Raw genomic sequence first — 23,566 nt, forward strand, 5'->3', positions numbered from 1 at the left:
CAGCTCATTCACAGGGACACGTACAGCGGGTGAGTGGAATTGCTGGCGTTGACTTTTTTGTGTAAGGAGAACTGTGTTTGTGGAAGGAGTTTCCAGTGTCAGTGCTGTGTATCAGTCATGCCCCTTTTCCACCAAATCAGTTCCAGGGCTGGTTCGGGGCCAGTGCTTAGTTTGGAACCGGGTTTTCTGTTTCCACTGACAAAGAACTGGCTCTGGGGCCAGAAAAAAACGGTTCCAGGCTAGCACCAACTCTCTGCTGGGCCAGAGGAAAGAACCGCTTACGTCAGCGGGGGGGGGGGGGGGGGGGGGGGGGGGGAGTTGTTAAGACCAACAACAATAACAAGACCGCGAAAGATTGCCATTTTTAAGCAACGAGAAGCAGCAGCTGTACAAACGCGAAGTCATCCATTATTATTGTTGTTGTTGTTGTTGCTGCTTCTTCTTCTCCGTGTTGTTGTTGCTTCAATGTTCGCGCCAAGGTTTACGCAAATGCAGCGACGTAACTAACGTATACAGCGACGTAACTGACGTATACAGCGACATAATGACGTGGCTTCCCTTAGCACCGTGAGCGATGGAAAAACAAACTGGTTCTCAGCTGGCTCGCAAGTTGAACAAGTTGTGAACCAGCACCAGCACCGGCCCCGAACCAGCCCTGGAACTGATTTGGTGGAAAAGGGGTATCAGAGGGGAAGCTGGAACTGTGAGGTGTTTTTCTTCTTCATTGTGTTTTCTCAGTCACATGATGTAACAAACTGCATTTTTTTTCTCTTATTAATTTTAAAATGGTGCTATAACATAATATAATTGTATATCTGCGATAATGTAAGTGACAACAAGAACAAACATATCTCACAAACATTAATTGTAACTATAAATGGATAAAAGTGTTATGTGTCATTCTAAAATATATATATTTTAAATTGTAATTGTTTCAAGTTGTTGTCATGTAAGAGTAATAAAACACTGCTGCTGTTATAGGAAATTACTCAACCTCTGGGTGGTAACAGGAATTATTCTATCCACATTGACTGGATATGAGCAATTGTGTGCTCTGATTGGCTACTCTACTACTAGGATATCAGCTCAAATACCATGAGTAGAGAAAAACAAAATGGCGGAGTGTGTCGCTGAACCAACCAAGGATGAAATAAAAACTGTACTCAAAAACAAAACCCTAAAAATTATCAAGTATTTAAAAGAAACAGAAATAGCTAAAAAGAAAGTTTTTTTTGTTTGTTTTTTCCCCATTATCTCCTATTCCACACTCCAGCCCAGTCGGTGGCAGTAATGAACCTTTAAGTTGGTTTGCCAACCACCAAAAAAAAAACCTAAAGAAGAAGAAGACTCCAAAAATGCAAAAGAAGCAACAAAATATGGAATAAAAGTATTTGATGGAAATAACTATTTTTTTCAAGAATTATTATTATTATTATTATTATCGCATTTTTCACAAATTGCTCCTGTGATTTCGCCGGTTTGTTTACATTTTACGTGGAAATTATTTTGTCGGACATTTTGTATAAAGTTTTTATTTATTGCATTTGCAAAAAACAAAAATAAAAATGCTCTGTTTCAAAAATCCAGTGAATGTGGATAGAATAAAACAGTTATTCCACTTAATCGGTGCTACGCGCCTCGTCAACTATCAGCTCATGTACGACTCCATTTCATGGAATAACTGTTAATTATGCTTTGTGTCAGGCTCCACCACACCACACTGGAGTGGATTGTTTTCCTGTAAGCACACACCCTGAGTGTTTTGTTCCTAATGAAAGTGACAAATGGTGACCCCTCACAAGTGAATACCTCAGAGAGAGAGAGAGAGAGAGAGAGAGAGAGAGAAAGTTAGAACCCATACAGTGACTGTCGCAGCGATATTACAGTCTCTATAATTTAATTATCATTATTTATAATTCATAACTCTGATGTCAGGCTGTTACTGTATTTTAATTATTGTATTTTTTTAATTAACTGAACTGTGTAACTTCAGTCCACAGCAGTATAGATATAATCAATATGATGAACAGTAATGAATTCAATGTGATTAATGAATTAATATCAAGGGAATATTAGTTTGGAGGTTAGATTCATTATAAGACTCTTATAAGAGTTTCGTAATAAATGTAATAAAAATATAATGAGATAAGTGTCTCAGCGTTATTTCTCCTTTCGCTCTGACTCTCCTCTGCGCTCAGAAACACCTCCAGCTTCTCCATCACGGTGCAGAAACGTTCAGCTGCATGTCAGGATTTCTTACACAGTTACCCACTCATTAATGGAGTCTTTAATAATGATGATCAGCTGAAGAGAAAGTCAGATTGGAGGTTAATAGCTGAGGAATACACTCAGGATTTTAAAACTGACCAGAATGTGTAAATGACTGTGTTCAGGGTCTGTATAAAGGAATAATGTGCTGAAATTCAGTTAATCAAGTAAAATGTGTAGAGAAGTAGAGTGTTAATTACAGAGACACGGCACTGATCTGACACTCAGGGGGGAAAATACCAGCAAAAAAATGATGGATCGGATAATGGAGGAACAACTTGTTTGGAATTCAGGAAAGATTGGAATTAAACTTGGAAAGGGTTTTTGATGGGAAATGAATGACCTGATTGAAAGTTGTAGATTTGTGTAAGTTGTGTTGTTAGTTGTGTATTCGTTCCTCTATTTGTTGTGTTTAACCTTTAAAACATAGTTTTAAAATGTAGTCGTTTTTAAAGAAATATATATCAGACGAGTACTGGTATCGGCTGATATGTAAGGTTTCAGTATCGGTATCGGAATAATCTCCAACCCTCACATCAGATTTCCTTCAAACTGCAACATTAGGCTCTGTAACAGGTATGTACATTATTCAGCATGAACTCATATTAGCATCAGTGTCATTTTTATTTCTCTGGGTTTAGTTCCTGTTCAAAAGACATCAGCGTTAGAGGTAGATACAACCCCAATTCCAAAAACAGTTGGCATGCTGTGTAAAATGTAAATAAAAACAGAATACAATGATTTACATATCATGGAAACTATATATTTCATTGAAAATAGTATAAAACAACATATCAAAATGTTGAAACATTTAAAAAAAAAAATATATATATATATATATATATATATATATATATATATATATATATATATATATATATATGCTTATTTTGAATTTGATCTCAGCAACATATTTCAGAAAAGGTGGAAGAGGGACAACAAAAGACTGAAAAATTTGGATAAAGGTAAAAAAAAATTGTTTAATTGTCAACAGGTCAGTAAGATGATTGGGTATAAAAAAGACCCTCCCAGAGAGGCGGAGTCTCTCAGAAGTAAAGATGGGGCGGGGTTCACCGCTCTGTGAAAGACTGTGTGGGCAAACAGTGCAATAATTTAAGAATAACGTTCGTCAATGTAAAACTGCAAAGAATTTGTGGATCACATCATCTATCGTCCATAATATGATTAAAAGATTCAGAGAATTTGGAGAAATCTCTGTCTGCAAGAGACAAGGCTGAAAACTGACATTGGATGCCTGTGATCTTCAGGCCCTCAGGAGACACTGCATTAAAAGCAGACACATGTCTGTAGTGGAAATCACTGTATGGGCTCAGGAACACTTCAGAAAACCATCGTCTATGAAAACACTTCATTACTGCATCCACAAACGCAAGTTAAAACCAGATACAAACAATATCCAGAAACCCCGCCCCCTTCTCTGGGCCCGAGCTCTTTTACGATGGACTGAGGTGAAGTGGAAAACTGTCCTGAGGTCTGACAAATCAAAAGTAGAAATTATTTTTTAGAAATCATGGACCCCACGTCCTCCAGGCTAAAGAGGAGAGGGACCATCCGGCATGTTATCAGTGCACAGTTCAAAAGCATTCAGCATCTGTGATGGTATGAGGGGGCGTTAGTGCACATGACATGGGTAGCTTGTACATCTGGGAAGGCATCATTAATGCTGCATGATATAAACACGTTTCAGAGCAATATGCTGCCATCCAGACAAAATCTTTTTCAGCAAAGGCCTTCCTTCTTTCAGCAAGACAACGCCAAACCGCTTTCTGCACAGATTACAACTGCATGGCTCCGTAGTAAAAGAGTCCGGGTGCTAAACTGGCCTGCTGCAGTCCAGACCTGTCTCCTGTTGAAAACGTGGCGCATTATGAAAGCTAAAATACGACAAAGGAGACCCTGAACTGTTGAGCAACTGAAATTGTATATCCAGTAAGAATGGGACAACATTTCAAAACTACAGCATTTGGTCTCCTCAGTTCCCAACCATTTACAGAGTGTTGTTAAAAGTAGAGGTGATGCAACACAGCGGTAAACATGCCCCTGTCCCAACTTTATTGGAATTGGGGTCATAGTTTAAGGCAGATATTTTCACTAAAGGTTTTAAGTGACTAGAGCCCTGTTCAGACAGGATTAGTTTTCCATATGGAGGTGTGTCGTTAGATAATGTTAGATAATGGATACAGTATGTCCGAATCCATCACATCATTAATCTGGAAAGATGATGGTGTATTTTCTCTTCTATAAACTGAGCAGCAAGAATAACTCCAGATAATATTTATCCCATATCAGCTGACACATTGGTAAAGATTGTGTTCTATCCTGTGTGAAAAGGGTTTTGTTTTCTTCAGCATAAAGATGCTCGAGGGAGCACTCGCTGGTTTCTATTTTCTGTCTTCTCACGCTGAAACTAAAAGTTTAAAATGCAGAAATATAGCAATAAAATACAGATAACATTAAAATAGGGCATTTCGTGAAGTTATTGAGTATCAAGCACAGATCCAGACTACAGACATGTTTGGATCATGTGACCTACCACTGCTCAAGCAAGGCCTTTAAATATGTAAATTATATGTAAATGATATGTGAATATTTCATATAGCCATTCCTTTAACATTTTTATCTATAATTACATAAATTATAGTTACATAAGTGTGTAAAACAAATTGTACCAAATGTTGAAGAAAATAAAAAGTCTGACTGGAAATGAGCCAAAACTCAAACACACACCTGAGTCTCACAATAAAGTGTGTGTGTGTGTGTGTGTGTGTGTGTGTGTGTGTGTGTGTGTGTGTGTGTGAGAGAGAGAGACAGAGAGAGAGACAGATTGTTGGAATAAATTATCCCGTCCGTGTGTTTACTTGTTTTCTCCTGTGAGACGAGGCGATTAGATTATTCCAAGGTCGAAGGCGTGTGAATTAAATGGCGTCTCTCCTCTCACACGCTGCTGAAAAGTGGAAAATCGAGTTGTTGGGATTGAGTTATTCCCATGCAGTGAAGGTTCTCCACACGGCTCCATCAGCCGCTCCTCTCCACGGTTCACTTCACCGCATGCTTTAAACCAGGGATGAGTTCATTATTTTATTCATTATTCATCAGATCATGAAGCACGTTTCATTTCTAATGAATGAACTCTGACCCTAATGGACTCCTGCCTGCTTTGACCAGGAAGAATCCAAATTTACCTTCATATTTAGAACAATAAAACAAATAACAGATTTTAAATTCCTTTATTTAGTTCATTAATTAATAAATTATTGTCATTTGTATTGTAATTTACATAAAATAAATGTAGCAAATGTTCTGATTCATTAGAAATCCTGCAACTCTGATTGGTTACAATGGTAAGTGGGTGGGAACTGTGGTCTGAACTGTGGTCTGATTGGTTACAATGGTAATGTGGGTGGGCAATGTTGGCGGGAACTGCGGTCTGATTGGCTACAGTGATAATGTGGGCGGGAACTGTCGTCTGATTGGTTACAGCGGTAATGTGGGTGGAAACTGCAGTCTGATTGGTTACAGTGGTAATGTCGGTGGGAACTGTGGTCTGATTGGTTACAGCGGTAATGTGGGCGGGAACTGTCGTCTGATTGGTTACAGCGGCAATGTGGGTGGGAACTGTCGTCTGGTTACAGCAGTAATGTGGGTGGGAACTGTCGTCTGATTGGTTACAGTGGTAATGTGGGCGGGAACTGTCGTCTGATTGGTTACAGCGGTAATGTGGGTGGGAACTGTCGTCTGATTGGTTACAGTGGTAATGTGGGCGGGAACTGTGGTCTGATTGTTTACAGCGGTAATGTGGGTGGGAACTGCGGTCTGATTGGTTACAGCGGTAATGTGGGTGGGAACTGTGTTCTGATTGGTTACAGCGGTAATGTGGGTGGAAACTGTGGTCTGATTGGTTACAGCGGTAATGTGGGTGGAAACTGCAGTCTGATTGGTTACAGTGGTAATGTGGGTGGGAACTGTGGTCTGATTGTTTACAGCGGTAATGTGGGTGGGAACTGTGTTCTGATTGGTTACAGCGGTAATGTGGGTGGGAACTGTGGTCTGATTGGTTACAGCAGTAATGTGGGTGGAAACTGCAGTCTGATTGGTTACAGTGGTAATGTGGGTGGGAACTGTGGTCTGATTGTTTACAGCGGTAATGTGGGTGGGAACTGCGGTCTGATTGGTTACAGCGGTAATGTGGGTGGGAACTGTGTTCTGATTGGTTACAGCAGTAATGTGGGTAGGAACTGTGGTCTGATTGGTTACAGCGGTAATGTGGGTGGAAACTGCAGTCTGACTGGTTACAGTGGTAATGTGGGTGGGAACTGTGGTCTGATTGGTTACAGCAGGAATGTGGGTGGGAACTGTGGTCTGATTGGTTACAGCAGGAATGTGGGTGGGAACTGTGGTCTGATGATTGGTTACAGCAGGAATGTGGGTGGGAACTGTGGTCTGATTGGTTACAGCGGTAATGTGGGTAGGAACTGTGGTCTAGATTGGTTACAGCGGTAATGTGGGTGGGAACTGTGGTCTGATTGGTTACAGCGGTAATGTGGGTGGGAACTGTGGTCTGATTGGTTACAGCGGTAATGTGGGTAGGAACTGTGGTCTGATTGGTTACAGCGGTAATGTGGGTGGGAACTGTGGTCTGATTGGTTACAGCGGTAATATGGGCGGGAACTGTGTTCTGATTGGTTACAGTGGTAATGTGGGTAGGAAACGCGGTCTGATTGGTTACAGCAGCAATGTGGGTGGGAACTGTGGTCTGATTGGTTACAGCAGTAATGTGGGTGGAAATTGCGGTCTGATTGGTTACAGCGGCAATGTGGGCGGGAACTGTGGTCTGATTGGTTACAGCAGTAATGTGGGTGGAAATTGCGGTCTGATTGGTTACAGCGGCAATGTGGGCGGGAACTATGGTCTGATTGGTTGATTGGTGTGAGGTTTAAGATGTAGTCATGGAGACTGTTCCTGTATATAATAATGTTTATTTGTGATATTATGTGTCCTGGTTTGAGATTAATGTGATATTTTATCTAATAAAAATGAAGGATGACGTGAACCCCAGAGTGATCTGAAGTCAGACTCATTTATCATCACAGCCTTTTTAATAAATTACACAGTCTCAGGCTGCGTTTAAAACCTGATGAGAATTTCATTAGTGACGAGCCTCAGAAGTTTGTGTCTTAATTAAAGACGTAAAGCTGGAAACGAGGTCACGCTCTTTGTAAGGTCTCCCTCAGTGAGGCCTTCACCGTCTCCAACAGTGAGACGTCTGACGCTCGGCCCGTTAATAATTCAGATGCTCCGAAGTGATTCATTTAGCACTTAATGACTTTTTCATTATGTAAAATTGGAGACGACAAAATGGATGAAATATTCATTTCTCACATAACTCAATCCCAAAAGATCAATCACAGTGTGTGTGTGTGTGTGTGTGTGTGTGTGTGTTTATACCACTTACTGTTTCCTGTTTATTATGTACAGCAGGATGTCTGTCTCATGCACCGGTGTCTCTGAATGAATTCCTCTGGTGCTTTATTTATCGCTCCACTAATAAAACTATGACTGAAATTATCCTTTAAATCTTTCCACTAATTAGTTGATTCATTAATTCGCTCGTGAAACCAATAATTATTATGTAAATAAGTAAATACATTTTCGGCCTTGCCCCTTATGTGCAGAGATTTCTCCGGATTCTCTGAATGTTTGATGATGTTATTGATTGTTGATGACAAAATCCCAAAATTCCTTGCAGTTGTATGTTGGGAAACGCTCTTCTTAAACTTTTGGACTGTTTGCTCGTGCAGTTTTTCACAAAGTAGTGAACCTCACCCCATCCTTGCTAGTGAATGACTGAGCCTTACCAATTACCAGTGAACCTGTTTACCTGCAGAATGTTCCAGACAGGTGAGCTTCCATAACTTTCCCAGTCTTTCGTTGCCCCGTCCCAATATTTTTGGAATGTGTTGCAGGAATCAAATTCAGAACAAGTGAATATTTACAAAAAAACAATAATCAGTTTGAACATTAAATATCTCATCTTTCATATTGCATTCAGTTGAATACAGGTCGAAAAGGATTTCCAAATCAATCACTGGGTTAAAGGTAAATAAAAATAGCGCGATGTCCCAACTTTTTTGGACGTGGGGTTGTAAACAGCAAAGATAACAGACAAACAGAAATCTAGACGCGTAAACAAGACAAAACATGACTAATGTTCTCAAGAAGGTGCAGGAGCTCGTGATCAGGGTCATGTGACTGGGTGCAGTGGCTGATGGGTCGCGTAGTCCAAAAGTTTGGTGCCACTTTCGGTATCGTCATGTGAAAAAATAAGTACACCCTGTGGAAATTGTAGACTTTTCTCAATGTATTTAAACAAGCAAACACTCTGTTTCACTCTGTTTGATATAGAGTCAATAGATGTAATATTCTTCTGTGGAGAAAGTAAGTACACCCTGTGCTTCAGAAGCTAGTACAGTATCGTCCCCTTTCACAGGAATAACTTCCTGTAGGTGTTTTATCAACCACCAGTCTCTGAGATCAGCTGGCTGAAATTTTTGTCTACTCTTCCATGCAGAATTCCTTCAGCTGTGAGATGTTTGAAGGTTTTCTTACATGTTCTGCCCTTTTCAAATCTCCCCACAGCATTTCAATGGGGTTTAAATCTGGGCTTTGATGGGGCCTCCTACTCATAACCCTCCGTTTCTTCTTTCTGACCCATTCCTTGGTGGATTTGCTTGTATGTTTAGGATCATTATCTTGTTGGAAGGTCCACCTCCGGTTCATCACATTATCTTCAAGAACTCTTTGATATGATTCCGAGTTCAGAGTTAAATCAGTGAATGAAAGCATCCCAGTCCCTGAGGCAGTGAAGCAATCCCAAACCATAACATTTCCACCACCATGATTCACAGGTGGTATGAGGTTCTTCTCCTGAAAAGTTGTCTTTGGCCTGCACCACACGTTTGTTTCGTCTCCCCGGAGCACGTTATTCCAAAAGGTCCGGTCTTTGCTGATATGTTTATTGGCAAACTGTAGTCTTGCTTTAATGTTCCTTTTGGACAGTAAAGATGTTTTCCTGGCACGCCTCCCATACAGGTCCAATTTGTCCGATCTCTTTCTGATTGTAGATGTTTGCACTTTCACACCAACAGGTGTAAGAGTTCACCAACACCTGCAGATCCAGTGATGAAATTTTGAGGTTCTTAGAGACTTCTTTTAGCACCAAACGATCTGCTCTGGGGCTGAATTTGCTGCCAGTCCTGGACAAATTGCTAGCTGTTTGAAATCCATGCCACTTGTTGATGATTTTCCTGACAGCAGAATGATTTATTTCTAATAATTTAAAGATGGTTTTAAATCCCTTTCCAGCATCCACAACCTTATTTCTAAGGTTCTTAGAGAGCTCTTTAGATCTTGACATGACAATTCTCTTTGCTATTGACACACGTCAATAGCAAAGAGAACACCGGATCCGAGATGTCAGGTTTAAATAAGACGGGTTCCACCTGCACCTCCACCTGTAGGAGGGTCTAATCAACGGCACATCATCTGGAATACCTGAGTCGAATTTCATGGACTTGAAAGTGTGATAAACATAAGGGTGCACTTACTTTTTTTATTGAGTTTTTTTTTTTTTATTTAAATTATGAAAATGAGGATAAAATGTAAATATTTTGTGTGGTTTGTTGGAGTTTATCACCTTTATCTCTTGGCACTGTGTCAGAGAGAGTGAAACGTTTGCTTATTTAAATATGCTGAGAAAAGTCTACAATTTCCACAGGGTGCACTTATTTTTTCACATGACTGTACATTCCTAAAATAATGGATCTTTTATTGTCTTATAAATTTTAATTATTTGTAGTAATATATGTGACCTATGATGATGATGATGATGAAACTGAACTTTAAAACGTATTTATTTAACTCTAAACAAGTATTGGATGCGTCTAAAGAAAAAGATGTATAATGTTTCTCAGTGTGAAGAAGAAGAAGTCCCACCATTACTCCCATTGGTTACCACCACAATAGTTCACTTGTTATTTGTATGAAGTTAAATTTTACTCCTTCACCTGGCTCCGCCCACTACCCTGATTCACTCTCACTGCTGGTGATGTCATCAAGTCTGTTATTTGTCTTATTGTGTAGAAAATATATTAAATATCTAATACAGAGCCAAACCCACAAGCAGCTAATAAATAATTCATAGGTTCCTGTATTTTGTGTATAAAAGCAATTCAGTTCCAGCGGGTGAATGAGTTCAGTGTGTGGAACGCTTAGACGATTTGGTCACACACTGAAAAGGTCAAAGGTCAGGAGAGTTCATGATCTCATGTCTCATTTCCTGTGTGCAGTTCAGTGATGGTTTCAGGTCAGTACCCGCTTTGTACAATCAGAGAGAGAGAGATGGTTTATAGGAATGTATTCACAAACGTTAATGTCCAATCACATCTCACTGCCTTTATTCCTGACATTATGACTGAACAGAGAGGGCTGAGATCACACAGATAATCTGCTGGACATTAGAATTTTCCCCGGTCAAGACGAAGTAATTATGATGGAACACCACAGTAAGGCCAAGGCTGGCATAAAGTTACTCAAGCAGCAGCCCATCTGCCCTCGCCCCGTCTGAGTTTCCCATCTGGAGGAATAATAATAATAATAATAATAATAATAATAATAAGTGTTGCCAGGCAAAACAACCTCGCCCGGTAGCACTTATGATGAATATGAAGGAAGATATCGCGAAAAAAATAATCGGTCCCCTATGGGTCCATGTGGCTGCTGCTTATAAATAAAATAGTTTTCTGATCCCATGTCCGTACAGTAACTATAGCATATATATTTACTGTATGAGGCAGGAGCCACAAAAATGAAGCGTAATTTAAAACTCGCAGAAGTAAAATATACCAAGTGTCTGTACTTTATATTATTCTACTCTTACCCCTTACAGTTTTCGAAACTGAAACCTGCGAACCGAGGCTGACACACACACGCTGTCGCCATGACCCAAACTCATATTTCCCAGAAATGGCCCGGCGCTAGAGCTCAGTGGAACGCACTTTCCCTCTGTAATACGCATAAACACTTTTTATTTGACTTTTCAGAAGAACCAAACAAAAGTAGTGATCATCAAAAGGTAACATTTCTTAAAATAAACACCACTTACTTGATATCAAATCAGTCGCCTTGGCGAACCACGAGGTGAATTTCGTTTATCTTTTTATCTGCTGATTATCTTCTGATACTACAAAGTTAAAAAGAGGTTTCTCTTATTTCGTTTCTGGTTCTGATTATTTCCGAAGTTTATCAAGAAACAGAACAGGTAATGGAACTTGATCAGGATAAGTGCTGATTGTTTACAAATGCTGTGTCCTAAATCACTCACTCATTCACTACGCCCTACTCACTATATAGGGAATTACTATATAGAGGACTATACAGTGCCTTGCAAAAGTATTCATACCCCTTGAACTTTTTCACATTTTTCCACCTTACAACCACGAACTTAAAATTTTTTTATTGAGATTTTATGTGATAGACCAACACAGAGTAGCACAGAATTGTGAAGTGAAACGAAAATGATAAATGGTCTTCAAAATTTTAAACAAATAAAAATCTGAAAAATGTGGTGTGCATTAGTATTCAGCCCCCTGGACTCTGATACCTCTAAATACAATCCAGTGCAATCAATTGCCTTCAGAAGTCGTCTAATTAGTTAATAGAGTCCTACTGTGTGTAATTTACTCTCAGCATAAATACACTTGTTCTGTGAAGGCCTCAGTGGTTTGTTAGAGAACACTGAAGAACAAACAGCATCATGAAGACCAAAGAACTCACCAGACAGGTCAGGGATAAAGTTCTGGCGAAGTTTAAAGCAGGGTTAGGTTATAAAAAAATATCCCAAGCTCTGAACATCTCAAGAAGCACTGTTCAATCCCTCATTCAAAAATGGAAAAAGTATGGCACAACTGCAAACCTACCAAGACATGGCCGTCCACCTAAACTGACAGAGCGAGCAAGGAGAGCACTGGTCAGAGAAGCAGCCAAGAGGCCCATGATCACTCTGGAGGAGCTGCAGAAATCCACAGCTCAGGTGGGAGAATCTGTGCACAGGACAACTATAAGTCATACACTCCACAAATCTGGCCTTTTTGGAAGAGTGGCAAGAAGAAAGCCATTGTTGAAAGACAGGCATAAGAAGCCATGTAGGGGACACAGCAAACATGTGGAAGAAGGTGCTTTGGTCAGATGAGACCAAAGTTGAACTTTTTGGCTTAAATGCAAAGCGCTATGTGTGGCGGAAAACTAACACTGCTCATCACCCTGCACACACCATCCCCACTGTGAAACATGGTGGTGGCAGCATCATGCTATGGGGATGCTTTTCTTCAGCAGGGACAGGGAAGCTGGTCAGAGTTGATGGGAAGATGGATGGAGCTAAATACAGGGCAATCCTGGAAGAAAACCTGTTGGAGGCTGCAAAAGACTTGAGACTGGGAAGGAGATTCACCTTCCAGCAAGACAATGACCCTAAACATACAGCCAGAGCTACAATGGAACGGTTTAGATCAAAGAATATTCATGTGTTAGAACGGCCCAGTCAAAGTCCAGACCGAAATCCCATTGAGCATCTGTGGCAAGACTTGAAAATTGCTGTTCACAGACGCTCTCCATCCAATCTGGCTGAGCTTCAGCTATTTTGCAAAGAAGAATGGGCAAAAATGTCAGTGTCTAGATGTGCAAAGCTGGTAGAGACATACCACAAAAGACTTGCAGCTGTAATTGCAGCAAAAGGTGGCTCTACAAAGTATTGACGCAGGGGGGCTAAATACTAATGCACATCACATTTTTCAGATTTTTATTTGTTTAAAATTTTGAAGACCATTTATCATTTTTGTTTCACTTCACAATTCTGTGCTACTCTGTGTTGGTCTATCACATAAAATCTCAATAAAAAATTTTTAAGTTCGTGGTTGTAAGGTGGAAAAATGTGAAAAAGTTCAAGGGGTATGAATACTTTTGCAAGGCACTGTATAATGAGCTCATTGACTAAATGATAAAACTTCTTCTTTGCCACTGCACTACTTTTTGTGATGCATTGTGAGATACTTTGAGTGCACTATATAGGGTGTAATAATTCTCACTATACATTCAGACAGCACTACAAAATGGCGACCTGATTTTATAATCCACTATGTAGTGAGTAGGGAGCAATTTGGGATGCAGGGGAAGTTTCACTATTGTTACACTCATTCTTACAACACGATGATAACACGAGATCAACTGTTCATTTTGCAAGCTCACGATTCACCGTTCTGGTAATGCACATGCTCAGTGCACGATTGTTATATTCTTACAGTATGAGTATATAGAGGCGGAAGCCTCTATATCAACCTTGACCTTGACCAGATGACCCCCAAAATGTTGGCGGTTCTATTTGAGACCAATGTCCATCTATCCTGAAAGTTTCATGAAGATTGATCCAGCTCATTCATTATCTCATTATCTCTAGCCGCTTTATCCTGTTCTACAGGGTCGCAGGTGAGCTGGATCCTATCCCAGCTGACTACGGGCAAAAGACGGGGTACACCCTGGACAAGTCGCCAGGTCATCACAGGGCTGACACATAGACACAGACAACCATTCACACTCACATTCACACCTACGCTCAATTTAGAGTCACCAGTTAACCTAACCTGCATGTCTTTGGACTGTGGGGGAAACCGGAGCACCCGGAGGAAACCCACGTGGACACGGGGAGAACATGCAAACTCCACACAGAAAGGCCCTCGCCGGCCACGGGGCTCGAACCCGGACCTTCTTGCTGTGAGGCGACAGCGCTAACCACTACACCACTGTGCCGCCCCATTGATCCAGCTGTTTTCCCATAATATCATTAACAAAAAAACAAGTTCATTCAGAAGTTTTCCAATGACACAGCCATCGTTGAGTGTATCAGTGATGACAGAGAGGAGGAGTATAGGAGCCTGGTGAGGGACTTTGCTCTGTGGTGCAACAGGAACCGTCTGCAGCTCAACATCTCGAAGACCAAGGAGCTGGTCATTGACTTTGGGAGGTCCAGACCAAGGTCACGACCAGTTCTGATCGAGGGAGTCGAGGTGGAGGCTGTGGATTCCTACAAGTACCTCGGGCTGTGGCTGGACAGCAAACTGGACTGGACTTGCAACACCAATCACTTATACAGGAAGGGACAGAGCAGGCTGTACTTCCTTAGGAGGCTGCGGTCCTTTAACATCTGCAGGAAACTCCTGTGGATGTTCTATCAGTCTGTGGTCGCCAGTGTCCTGTTTTACACCGTGGTGTGCTGGGGGGGGGGCAGCACATCCAAGAAGGACACATACAGGCTGGACAGACTGATCAGGCAAGGCCGGCTCTGTGGTCGGCATGAAGCTGGACTCTCTGGTGATGGTGGCAGAGAAGAGGTCTATGGACAAACTATTGAACATCATGGACGATGCCAGTCACCCTCTGCACACCGTCATCAGCAACCAGAGGAGCCTGTTCAGGGACAGAATGCTCCTTCCCAAGTGCAGGACGAACAGACTCAAAAACTCCTTTGTCCCTCACGCCATCAGACTGTACAACTCCTCTCTGGGGGGGAGGGGGAACAGGAGGACAGAGGACGGGAAGGAGCAGTAGCCGAGCCTGACAAAAAGTAATACCAGACAATGTGCAATATAATGTGCAATATAAAGTGCAATATCTGTCCTGCTGCTGCCTCTCCCTTCCTCTCTTCCCCATATCTTATTCTTTTATATTTGTATATGTAAATACTTAATTTATTTTAATTTATCTTTAAGTTTTTCTCTATTTCTTTTCTCTGTTTATCTGTAATGAAGCTGCTGGAATCTTAATTTCCCTGAGGGAACCCTCCCAAAGGGATCAATAAAGTTTTATCTAATCTAATCTAATCTGAAAACAATACCTCACCCTGCTTACTCCATAGCTGACGAGGTAAAAACAGAATAGTTTTATTATTTATGATGTGTTGTTGTGGCTGCGTTCTGTGACGAGCATTGACATTATGACGTAACGTTAAAGCAGAATAGACTAAGATGGTAAGGATATGCGGTTAGGATGGACCTTCCCCAACAACGTTTTTTCAGTCAGCTATCTACAGGAACCAGAAGTGTTGGTGCTCCCAAGAAGAGATTCAAAGATGTCCTCAAAAAGACCATGCTGATTGGGCTCCAGCCCCAGGAGACGGACTGGTATGAAGGAGAACGGTACGTCATGGCGTTACCTTTGAAACCGACAGGTAGACAGCTGAGGAAGAAAGACAAGCTTGATGAGATGCTGCTGAGGCTCTGAACCTGGGGCAGCCTCCTGGGTACACGCCCGAATAAACTTCATTTGGACCACCATGCTCAAGTCGAGTGGCAATGAAGTGAAGGCTCCGTAAATATGAGTGGCCCATAACTGCTAAAGCTAGACCAAATGAAATCGCCATATCATCCAGACTTTTATTATTATTTGATTGGCATGGCTCCATGGGATACAGATGTGGGGCTAAGAAAAAAAAAAGTGGCACAAAGTGATGCCCTAAGCCTCCTGTCATGTGATCCAGACTTGATGTTGTTGACGTTGTGTGAGGGATCTGGTGAGTGTTTTGAAGTTGTTGAAATGATGAAGAATAAATCCTACAAACAATGGAATTCTCTGTGAATATAAATCTCCGCATCTGCCTCCGAACATGTTTGCCATACTGCCTTATATCACACCGACACGAGCGTTTTAGTGGGAAATACGCCACTGGTATTCTTCATCCGAGCTCCATCCAGGACATGGAGAACCAAAACCGGGACATAAATCTCTATCTGTCACTCGTGAGGAAATCAATAAGTGAGTTGTTTTGATAAATTTGGGGACTTTTTGTTTGTGAATGTGTCGATATAATTAAAAGAAAATCACACGTTGGCTTGAAGATGTGAAGTTTATCTTCTAGTGTTGAAAAACTCACATTTTTCATACGAAATACATCACGGATCTGAATGACATTAAATAATATTGGCTGGCACTGAGATTGAACGTCTTCAACTGATTCAATATCATGCAAGCTGAATGGAATATATCTGATAGACCACGAAAAAAGCCTATTATTATTATTATTATTATTATTATTATTATATACACATCCTTTTCGGGTGTTCAACACATCTTACTCTTTCAAAATTCTTTAATATTTTGAACGTACGAAGCAAACCTGGCGGCCATGTTTGTTTATAAATCGTCACAGTCACTCACTTGCGCAGAAGTTTTACGTTTCCGACGTGTGATGTCATGTTGTCTTGACAACCATGCAATATCATAAACCATATTCAATGCTCATTTTCCACTGGGTAGCGTGACATAATACACGTAGGATAAGCGATACGCTAACAATATTGCATGCTATTGAACCAAATGAATGAAACCCGCTAGAAGGGAATAGAACACGTTTTTATTCCATGGAAAAAGAGTCCTGTATGGATAATAATTCCTAATATTTCACTCTGATGATGTCACTCTCAGTGTTTTCCCACTGACTTGTCAAAATGGTGAACTGGTTCAAAATTAAACTTCTTTTGATTAACTTGCATTGTTTTTTTTTTTTTGTTTTTTTTTTGTGTGTGTGTGTGTGTGTGTGTGTGTGTGTGTGTGTGTGTGTGTGTGTGACTGTGTCCATATAATATAAAGAAGATTACACAGTGGTGTGAAGATATGAAGTTGATCTTCTCTTGATATATACATTCACCACTCAAAGATACAGTAAACTTCATATCTTCATGTAACCGTGTAACATCCTCTATACATCTCATGGACCAATCTTAGCTAGCTGGATAACATAACAATAGCTAACATTTGAAGAGTTTGGTTCCAAAACGCTATATATCCAATTTCATTGTTTCAAGAAAAATCACTTTTTCTGATTACGGGATGCGATAAAAGGAAAAGCACTGTATCCTGTTTTAAAATTTACTGACTAACTCCTTAATAATAAACTTCAGAAATGAAATCCAGAACTAATTAACAGCTTTTAACTGAACCAAGTAATTTTTTTTGTCAAGTCGCTACATATCCATGCCGCAACATTTCCCCCAAAAATGCTACATATCCCTTTCTATTTAAAGTGCATTTAACCGTGTTCTTTCATGACAGATTTTTTTGTTAGAATATTTTATTGAAATTATTCATAATTTAGTGTGAAATTGTCCAATAAATACGAGAAGTGATGAAGCAATTTCCTACTTCATGGGCGCAGCCATCTTAGAAGACTTCACACCAATGGCGGCCTCTGATTGGCCAAATTGATATGTCTGGTTTTGAGAAAAATCGGTGATGACGCTTGTTGCGTTTTGGAATGAAAGGCTGTAATGCGGTGTGGAAGTCAATGGCAGATATCGTGTTTTGGCGAAAACTCAATGTGGTACGAGTAAGATATGATAATTGCTGATGGTTTGGTGGTGGGAGTTTCAATTTTTCAAATTTGGTGTTTATCGCGTTTTGGAACCAAACTCTTCATTAGCCTCTTTCATATTCCAAGCTAACGTGGAAGTGTCTTTGTGACAAACATTTTGTGAAAGCACTATAGAAATAAAATGGAATTGGACTGAACAGACTGATAGCATTTTGCCTGGTTCTGTCTTTATATTATTGTGTCTTGAAATTTCATAGACAGAAATGTTTATTACTGTAATCCAGAGTTCAGTCAAGTCCTTGGCTTTGGATGGCACATTTCCAACAACTTGAATTTGCAGATTGTCCACATTTACATGATGTTTACAATATCAGCTCATAATCATCTGGGATTGGAAAGATGGTGAGACCCTGAAGAGATGGTCGGGGTGTTTACTGCTAATCTGACTGTTATAAAGCACTGACACTGGAGACTCCTTCTGTAAATGTTACATAAAGAAGTAAAACTTCACCTTATCGCCTGTTTATGTGGAGCGTCTGCTGGACACCTGTGTATAGAAACCACAACATATCAGAACAAGTGCATTAATACAAACCGGTGCCACTGTCCGAGCTGCTGTTATAGAGAATTAATCAACGCCTTCTGACCAATCAGAGTCCAAGATTCAACACCATTATTTAATAAGCAGTTTGATTTACGGCTGATTTGAATTGAGCTGAAAATCTGTCCAGGACTGTTTTCAAAGTCCTGCTTGGACCCCGATGATCGCTGCTGGTGATATGTTACAGTATATAGATAACTAAAAGAGTGAAGCTGCTCTGTTATCGATATTAAAATAAATAACGATGCAGGATTAAACGTGTTCCTCCTCACTGTAAGGCAGCATACTAACATTATTTTATAGTAATGCGCATTCCGTCTCTGCATGTCCTCAGCAGTGATTTGTGTGAAAGCCGTAGTGCTCAGTAGTGCAGGATTTTAGCAAAACTGCAAGTGTAAGTGCTTCTATTTAAACAAACTCGACACGTCGGCTGATTTATTCCCTGTTGAGAGCCGAGAGGACGGAGCGTCAGAGCTTCCGAGCTGATATACACACACTCAGGACGTAAACACTGTCACTGGATGTTTGGAACATATGTAGAGGAGTCACAATTCTGAGATTAATTATGGAAATTTATGTCCAAATGTATGTCTCACAGTCGAAACGCGACCATCTGTTATCATGGAGGATCTTTCCGCCAGAGTTAGATTGACCTGTTGATGTTGAAAGGAACCTGAAGATGCTGGAGTTTCTCAAATCCTCCACACAGCAGAGTTCTTACAGGTCACATCTCGAAATATTAGAACTTGTGTGTGTTTGTAAACACGAGTTTCGAGCTAAACGTTATTTTTATTGAATGCTTCAGTTCCGAAGAGTTGAGGGAACTTACAGTTTGAGGAAAATGTTTGTACACCCTTTGGAATTTTTTACATTTCTGCCTAAATTGGTCATAAAACATCATCTGAACTCTCCAGCAATCTTAAGAATGAACAAACAGTGTCTGCTTGAACTAAAACCACCCAAACATTTGCGTTTTATCATATTTTTATTGACCATAAGATGGAATTATTCACAGGATAGGGAGGCATAAGTAAGTACACCCTTTGATTTAGTAGCTGGTTGACCCTCCTCTGGCTGCAATAGCTTCAACCAGACGTTTCCTGTAGTTGCAGACTAGACAGGCACAACGATCAGGAGAAATCTTGCACCATTCCTCTTTGCAAAACTGTTGCAATTCAGCAAGATTCCTGGGATGCCTGGAATGGATGGCTTTCTTGAGGTCATGCCACAACATCTCGATTGGATTGAGGTCGGGGCTTTGACTGGGCCATTCCAGAACGTGAATTTTGTTCTTCTGAAACCATTCTAATGTCGACCTGCTTCTGTGTTTAGGGTCATTGTCCTGTTGCAGGACCCATCCTCTCTTGAGTTTCAACTTTTTGACAGATTGCCTCAGGTTTTTCTGCAAAATATCTTGATATACTTGAGAATTCATTTTCCCATTGATTATAGCCAGTTGTCCAGGCCCAGAGGCAGCAAAGCACCCCCACACCATGATGCTACCGCCGCCATACTTGACGGTGGGGATGAGGTTTTGCTGATGGTGTGCTGTACCAACTTTCCTCCACACATGATGTGGTGTGTTCCCCCCAAACAATTCAACTTTGGTTTCATCAGACCACAATATGTTTTTCCAGTGGCACTGAGGAGCATCCAAATGCTTTTTCGCGAACTCCAAACGAGCAGAAATGTTCTTTCTGGACAGCAATGGCTTCCTCCGTGGCCTTCTCCCATGAATCCCATTCTTGTTCAGTGTCTTTCTTATAGTAGATGTGTCCACAGAGATGTCTGCATGTTTCAGTGATTTCCTCAAGTCTTCAGCGGACACTCTTGGATTCTTTTTTACCTCATTGATGATGACTCGCAGTGCCTTTGGAGTGATCTTCGCAGGGCGACCACTCCTTGGCAGAGTAACAACCGTTCCAAATTGTCTCCATTTATACACAGTTTTTCTAATTGTAGACACATGAACACCAAGGGTCTTAGAGATGGTTTTGTAACCCTTTTTAGCTTTATACAAATCAATTATTTTGTGTCTTAAGTCTTCAGACAGCTCCTTTGAGCGAGGCATGATGCACAGAACATGCCTCTCATCAAAACACACCTTTTAACTGGTTTTCCAGTGGGGTGGGTAGCTTACGACACACCTCAGTGATTGGACATCAGGTTGGCTCACACCTGAGTCAAATTGTTTATCATCTAATTAGTCTAATTAGCTCTTGGATGAGCCTTAGCTAAGGGTGTACTTACTTATGCCTCCCTATCCTGTCAATATTTCCATCTTATGGCCAATAAAAATATGATAACATGTAATTGTTCGAGTGGTTTTAGTTCAAGCAGACACTGTTTGTTCATTCTTAAGATTGCTGGAGAGTTCAGGCGATGTTTTATGACCAATTTAGGCGGAAATGTAAAAAATTCCAAAGGGTGTACAAACATTTTCCTCCGACTGTAAGAGCTGGGAATGTAGAACCTTCACAACGTGGGACCTTGGAAACACTGGGCTCTTTAGCATCCTGCTGCCTGCTTTATAGAAATACTAACAATACACGATCTCCGGCCACTTTAATAGGAACGTGTTGTTGATTCTAAGATCCCTGTTCTTGGCTGCAGGAGCGGAACACAATGTGTTCTTCGCTGTTGCATGCTGAGATGCTTTTCTGCTCATCACGGTTGTAAAGAGTGATTACATGAGTTACTATATCCTTCCTGGAAAAAAAGCTCAAACCAATCTGTCCATTTCCCTCGTGGTTATCAGAGGACCCGCCCCCCACTGTAACCCAAACTATATATACGGTAATAGGTGAGAGGCTGAGGGCTACTGAAACGGAGATCAGCGCCACACCCATGTGCCTCAAAAGCTGGTCAGTACTGGGACAGGAGACTGGCTGGGAAGACCAGATCCTGGCATGGGAGGGACTTTGACTTTTGAAGTTATTATTTCAAAAATGCTTCCCGATAACTCTCTTTAAAACGCTAACCGTTAACAATTGTTAGAAAAAACACACAAACTAGATTTACACTACACTGACTACCTCATGGACTAGCATTATAACTAGCAGTCTAATTTTAAACTAGCATTATAATTAGCAGTCTAATGATCAGCTAGCATTATAACTAGCAGACTAATGATAAACTAGCATTATAACTAGCAGTCTAATGATCAGCTAGCATTATAATTAGCAGACTAATGATAAACTAGCATTATAATTAGCAGTCTAATAATCAGTTAGCATTATAATTAGCAGACTAATGATAAACTAGCATTATAACTAGCAGTCTAATGATCAGCTAGCATTATAATTAGCAGACTAATGATGAACTAGCATTATAATTAGCAGTCTAATAATCAGCTAGCATTATAACTAGCAGACTAATGATAAACTAGCATTATAACTAGCAGACTAATGATAAACTAGCATTATAACTAGCAGTCTAATGATCAGCTAGCATTATAACTAGCAGACTAATGATTAATTAGCATTATAACTAGCAGACCAATGATAAACTAGCATTATAACTAGCAGTCTAATGATCAGCTAGCATTATAACTAGCAGACTAATGATAAACTAGCATTATAACTAGCAGACTAATGATAAACTAGCATTATAACTAGCAGTCTAATGATAAACTAGCATTATAACTAGCAGACTAATGATAAACTAGCATTATAACTAGCAGCCTAATGATAAACTAGCATTATAACTAGCAGTCTAATGATCAGCTAGCATTATAACTAGCAGACTAATGATAAACTAGCATTATAACTAGCAGCCTAATGATAAACTAGCATTATAACTAGCAGCCTAATGATAAACTAGCATTATAATTAGCAGTCTAATGATCAGCTAGCATTATAACTAGCAGACTAATGGTAAACTAGCATTATAACTAGCAGTCTAATGATCAGCTAGCATTATAACTAGCAGCCTAATGATAAACTAGCATTATAACTAGCAGTCTAATGATCAGCTAGCATTATAATTAACAGACTAATGATAAACTAGCATTATAACTAGCAGTCTAATGATCAGCTAGCATTATAACTAGCAGACTAATGATAAACTAGCATTATAACTAGCAGACTAATGATAAACTAGCATTATAACTAGCAGACTAATGATAAACTAGCATTATAACTAGCAGCCTAATGATAAACTAGCATTATAACTAGCAGTCTAATGATCAGCTAGCATTATAATTAGCAGACTAATGATAAACTAGCATTATAATTAGCAGTCTAATGATCAGCTAGCATTATAATTAGCAGACTAATGATAAACTAGCATTATAACTAGCAGACTAATGATAAACTAGCATTATAACTAGCAGTCTAATGATCAGCTAGCATTATAACTAGCAGACTAATGATAAACTAGCATTATAACTAGCAGACTAATGATAAACTAGCATTATAACTAGCAGCCTAATGATAAACTAGCATTATAACTAGCAGTCTAATGATCAGCTAGCATTATAATTAGCAGACTAATGATAAACTAGCATTATAATTAGCAGTCTAATGATCAGCTAGCATTATAATTAGCAGACTAATGATGAACTAGCATTATAATTAGCAGTCTAATAATCAGCTAGCATTATAACTAGCAGACTAATGATAAACTAGCATTATAACTAGCAGACTAATGATAAACTAGCATTATAACTAGCAGTCTAATGATCAGCTAGCATTATAACTAGCAGACTAATGATAAACTAGCATTATAACTAGCAGACTAATGATAAACTAGCATTATAACTAGCAGTCTAATGATAAACTAGCATTATAACTAGCAGACTAATGATAAACTAGCATTATAACTAGCAGCCTAATGATAAACTAGCATTATAACTAGCAGTCTAATGATCAGCTAGCATTATAACTAGCAGACTAATGATAAACTAGCATTATAACTAGCAGCCTAATGATAAACTAGCATTATAACTAGCAGCCTAATGATAAACTAGCATTATAATTAGCAGTCTAATGATCAGCTAGCATTATAACTAGCAGACTAATGGTAAACTAGCATTATAACTAGCAGTCTAATGATCAGCTAGCATTATAACTAGCAGCCTAATGATAAACTAGCATTATAACTAGCAGTCTAATGATCAGCTAGCATTATAATTAACAGACTAATGATAAACTAGCATTATAACTAGCAGTCTAATGATCAGCTAGCATTATAACTAGCAGACTAATGATAAACTAGCATTATAACTAGCAGACTAATGATAAACTAGCATTATAACTAGCAGA

The 23,566-nt window shown here is 39.8% G+C and overlaps 1 protein-coding gene across 1 annotated transcript; it reads left to right on the forward strand.

Moving 5' to 3' along the window:
- The first annotated feature begins 5,677 nt into the window (after window positions 1–5,677).
- Window positions 5,678–7,210, forward strand: LOC132882482 (PE-PGRS family protein PE_PGRS3-like). The gene is made up of 3 exons (XM_060915597.1): window positions 5,678–5,928; window positions 6,039–6,711; window positions 6,773–7,210. Exons 1-3 carry the CDS (start codon window positions 5,678–5,680, stop codon window positions 7,208–7,210), a joined length of 1,362 nt encoding a protein of 453 aa, XP_060771580.1.
- The last annotated feature ends 16,356 nt before the right edge of the window (window positions 7,211–23,566 follow it).

This window comes from Neoarius graeffei, chromosome 3 (genome assembly GCF_027579695.1).
Source record: "Neoarius graeffei isolate fNeoGra1 chromosome 3, fNeoGra1.pri, whole genome shotgun sequence".
In the NCBI taxonomy this organism is placed as follows: Eukaryota; Metazoa; Chordata; class Actinopteri; order Siluriformes; family Ariidae; genus Neoarius; species Neoarius graeffei.

Coding starts and splice junctions, on each gene's coding strand:
- LOC132882482 (XM_060915597.1), top strand. CDS start 5,678: ATGGTAATGTGGGTGGGCAATGTTGGCGGGAACTGCGGTCTGATTGGC. Junction 5,929..6,038: donor CGTCTGGTTACAGCAGTAAT/GTGGGTGGGAAC, acceptor GATTGGTTACAG/TGGTAATGTGGGCGGGAACT. Junction 6,712..6,772: donor TGATTGGTTACAGCAGGAAT/GTGGGTGGGAAC, acceptor ACTGTGGTCTAG/ATTGGTTACAGCGGTAATGT.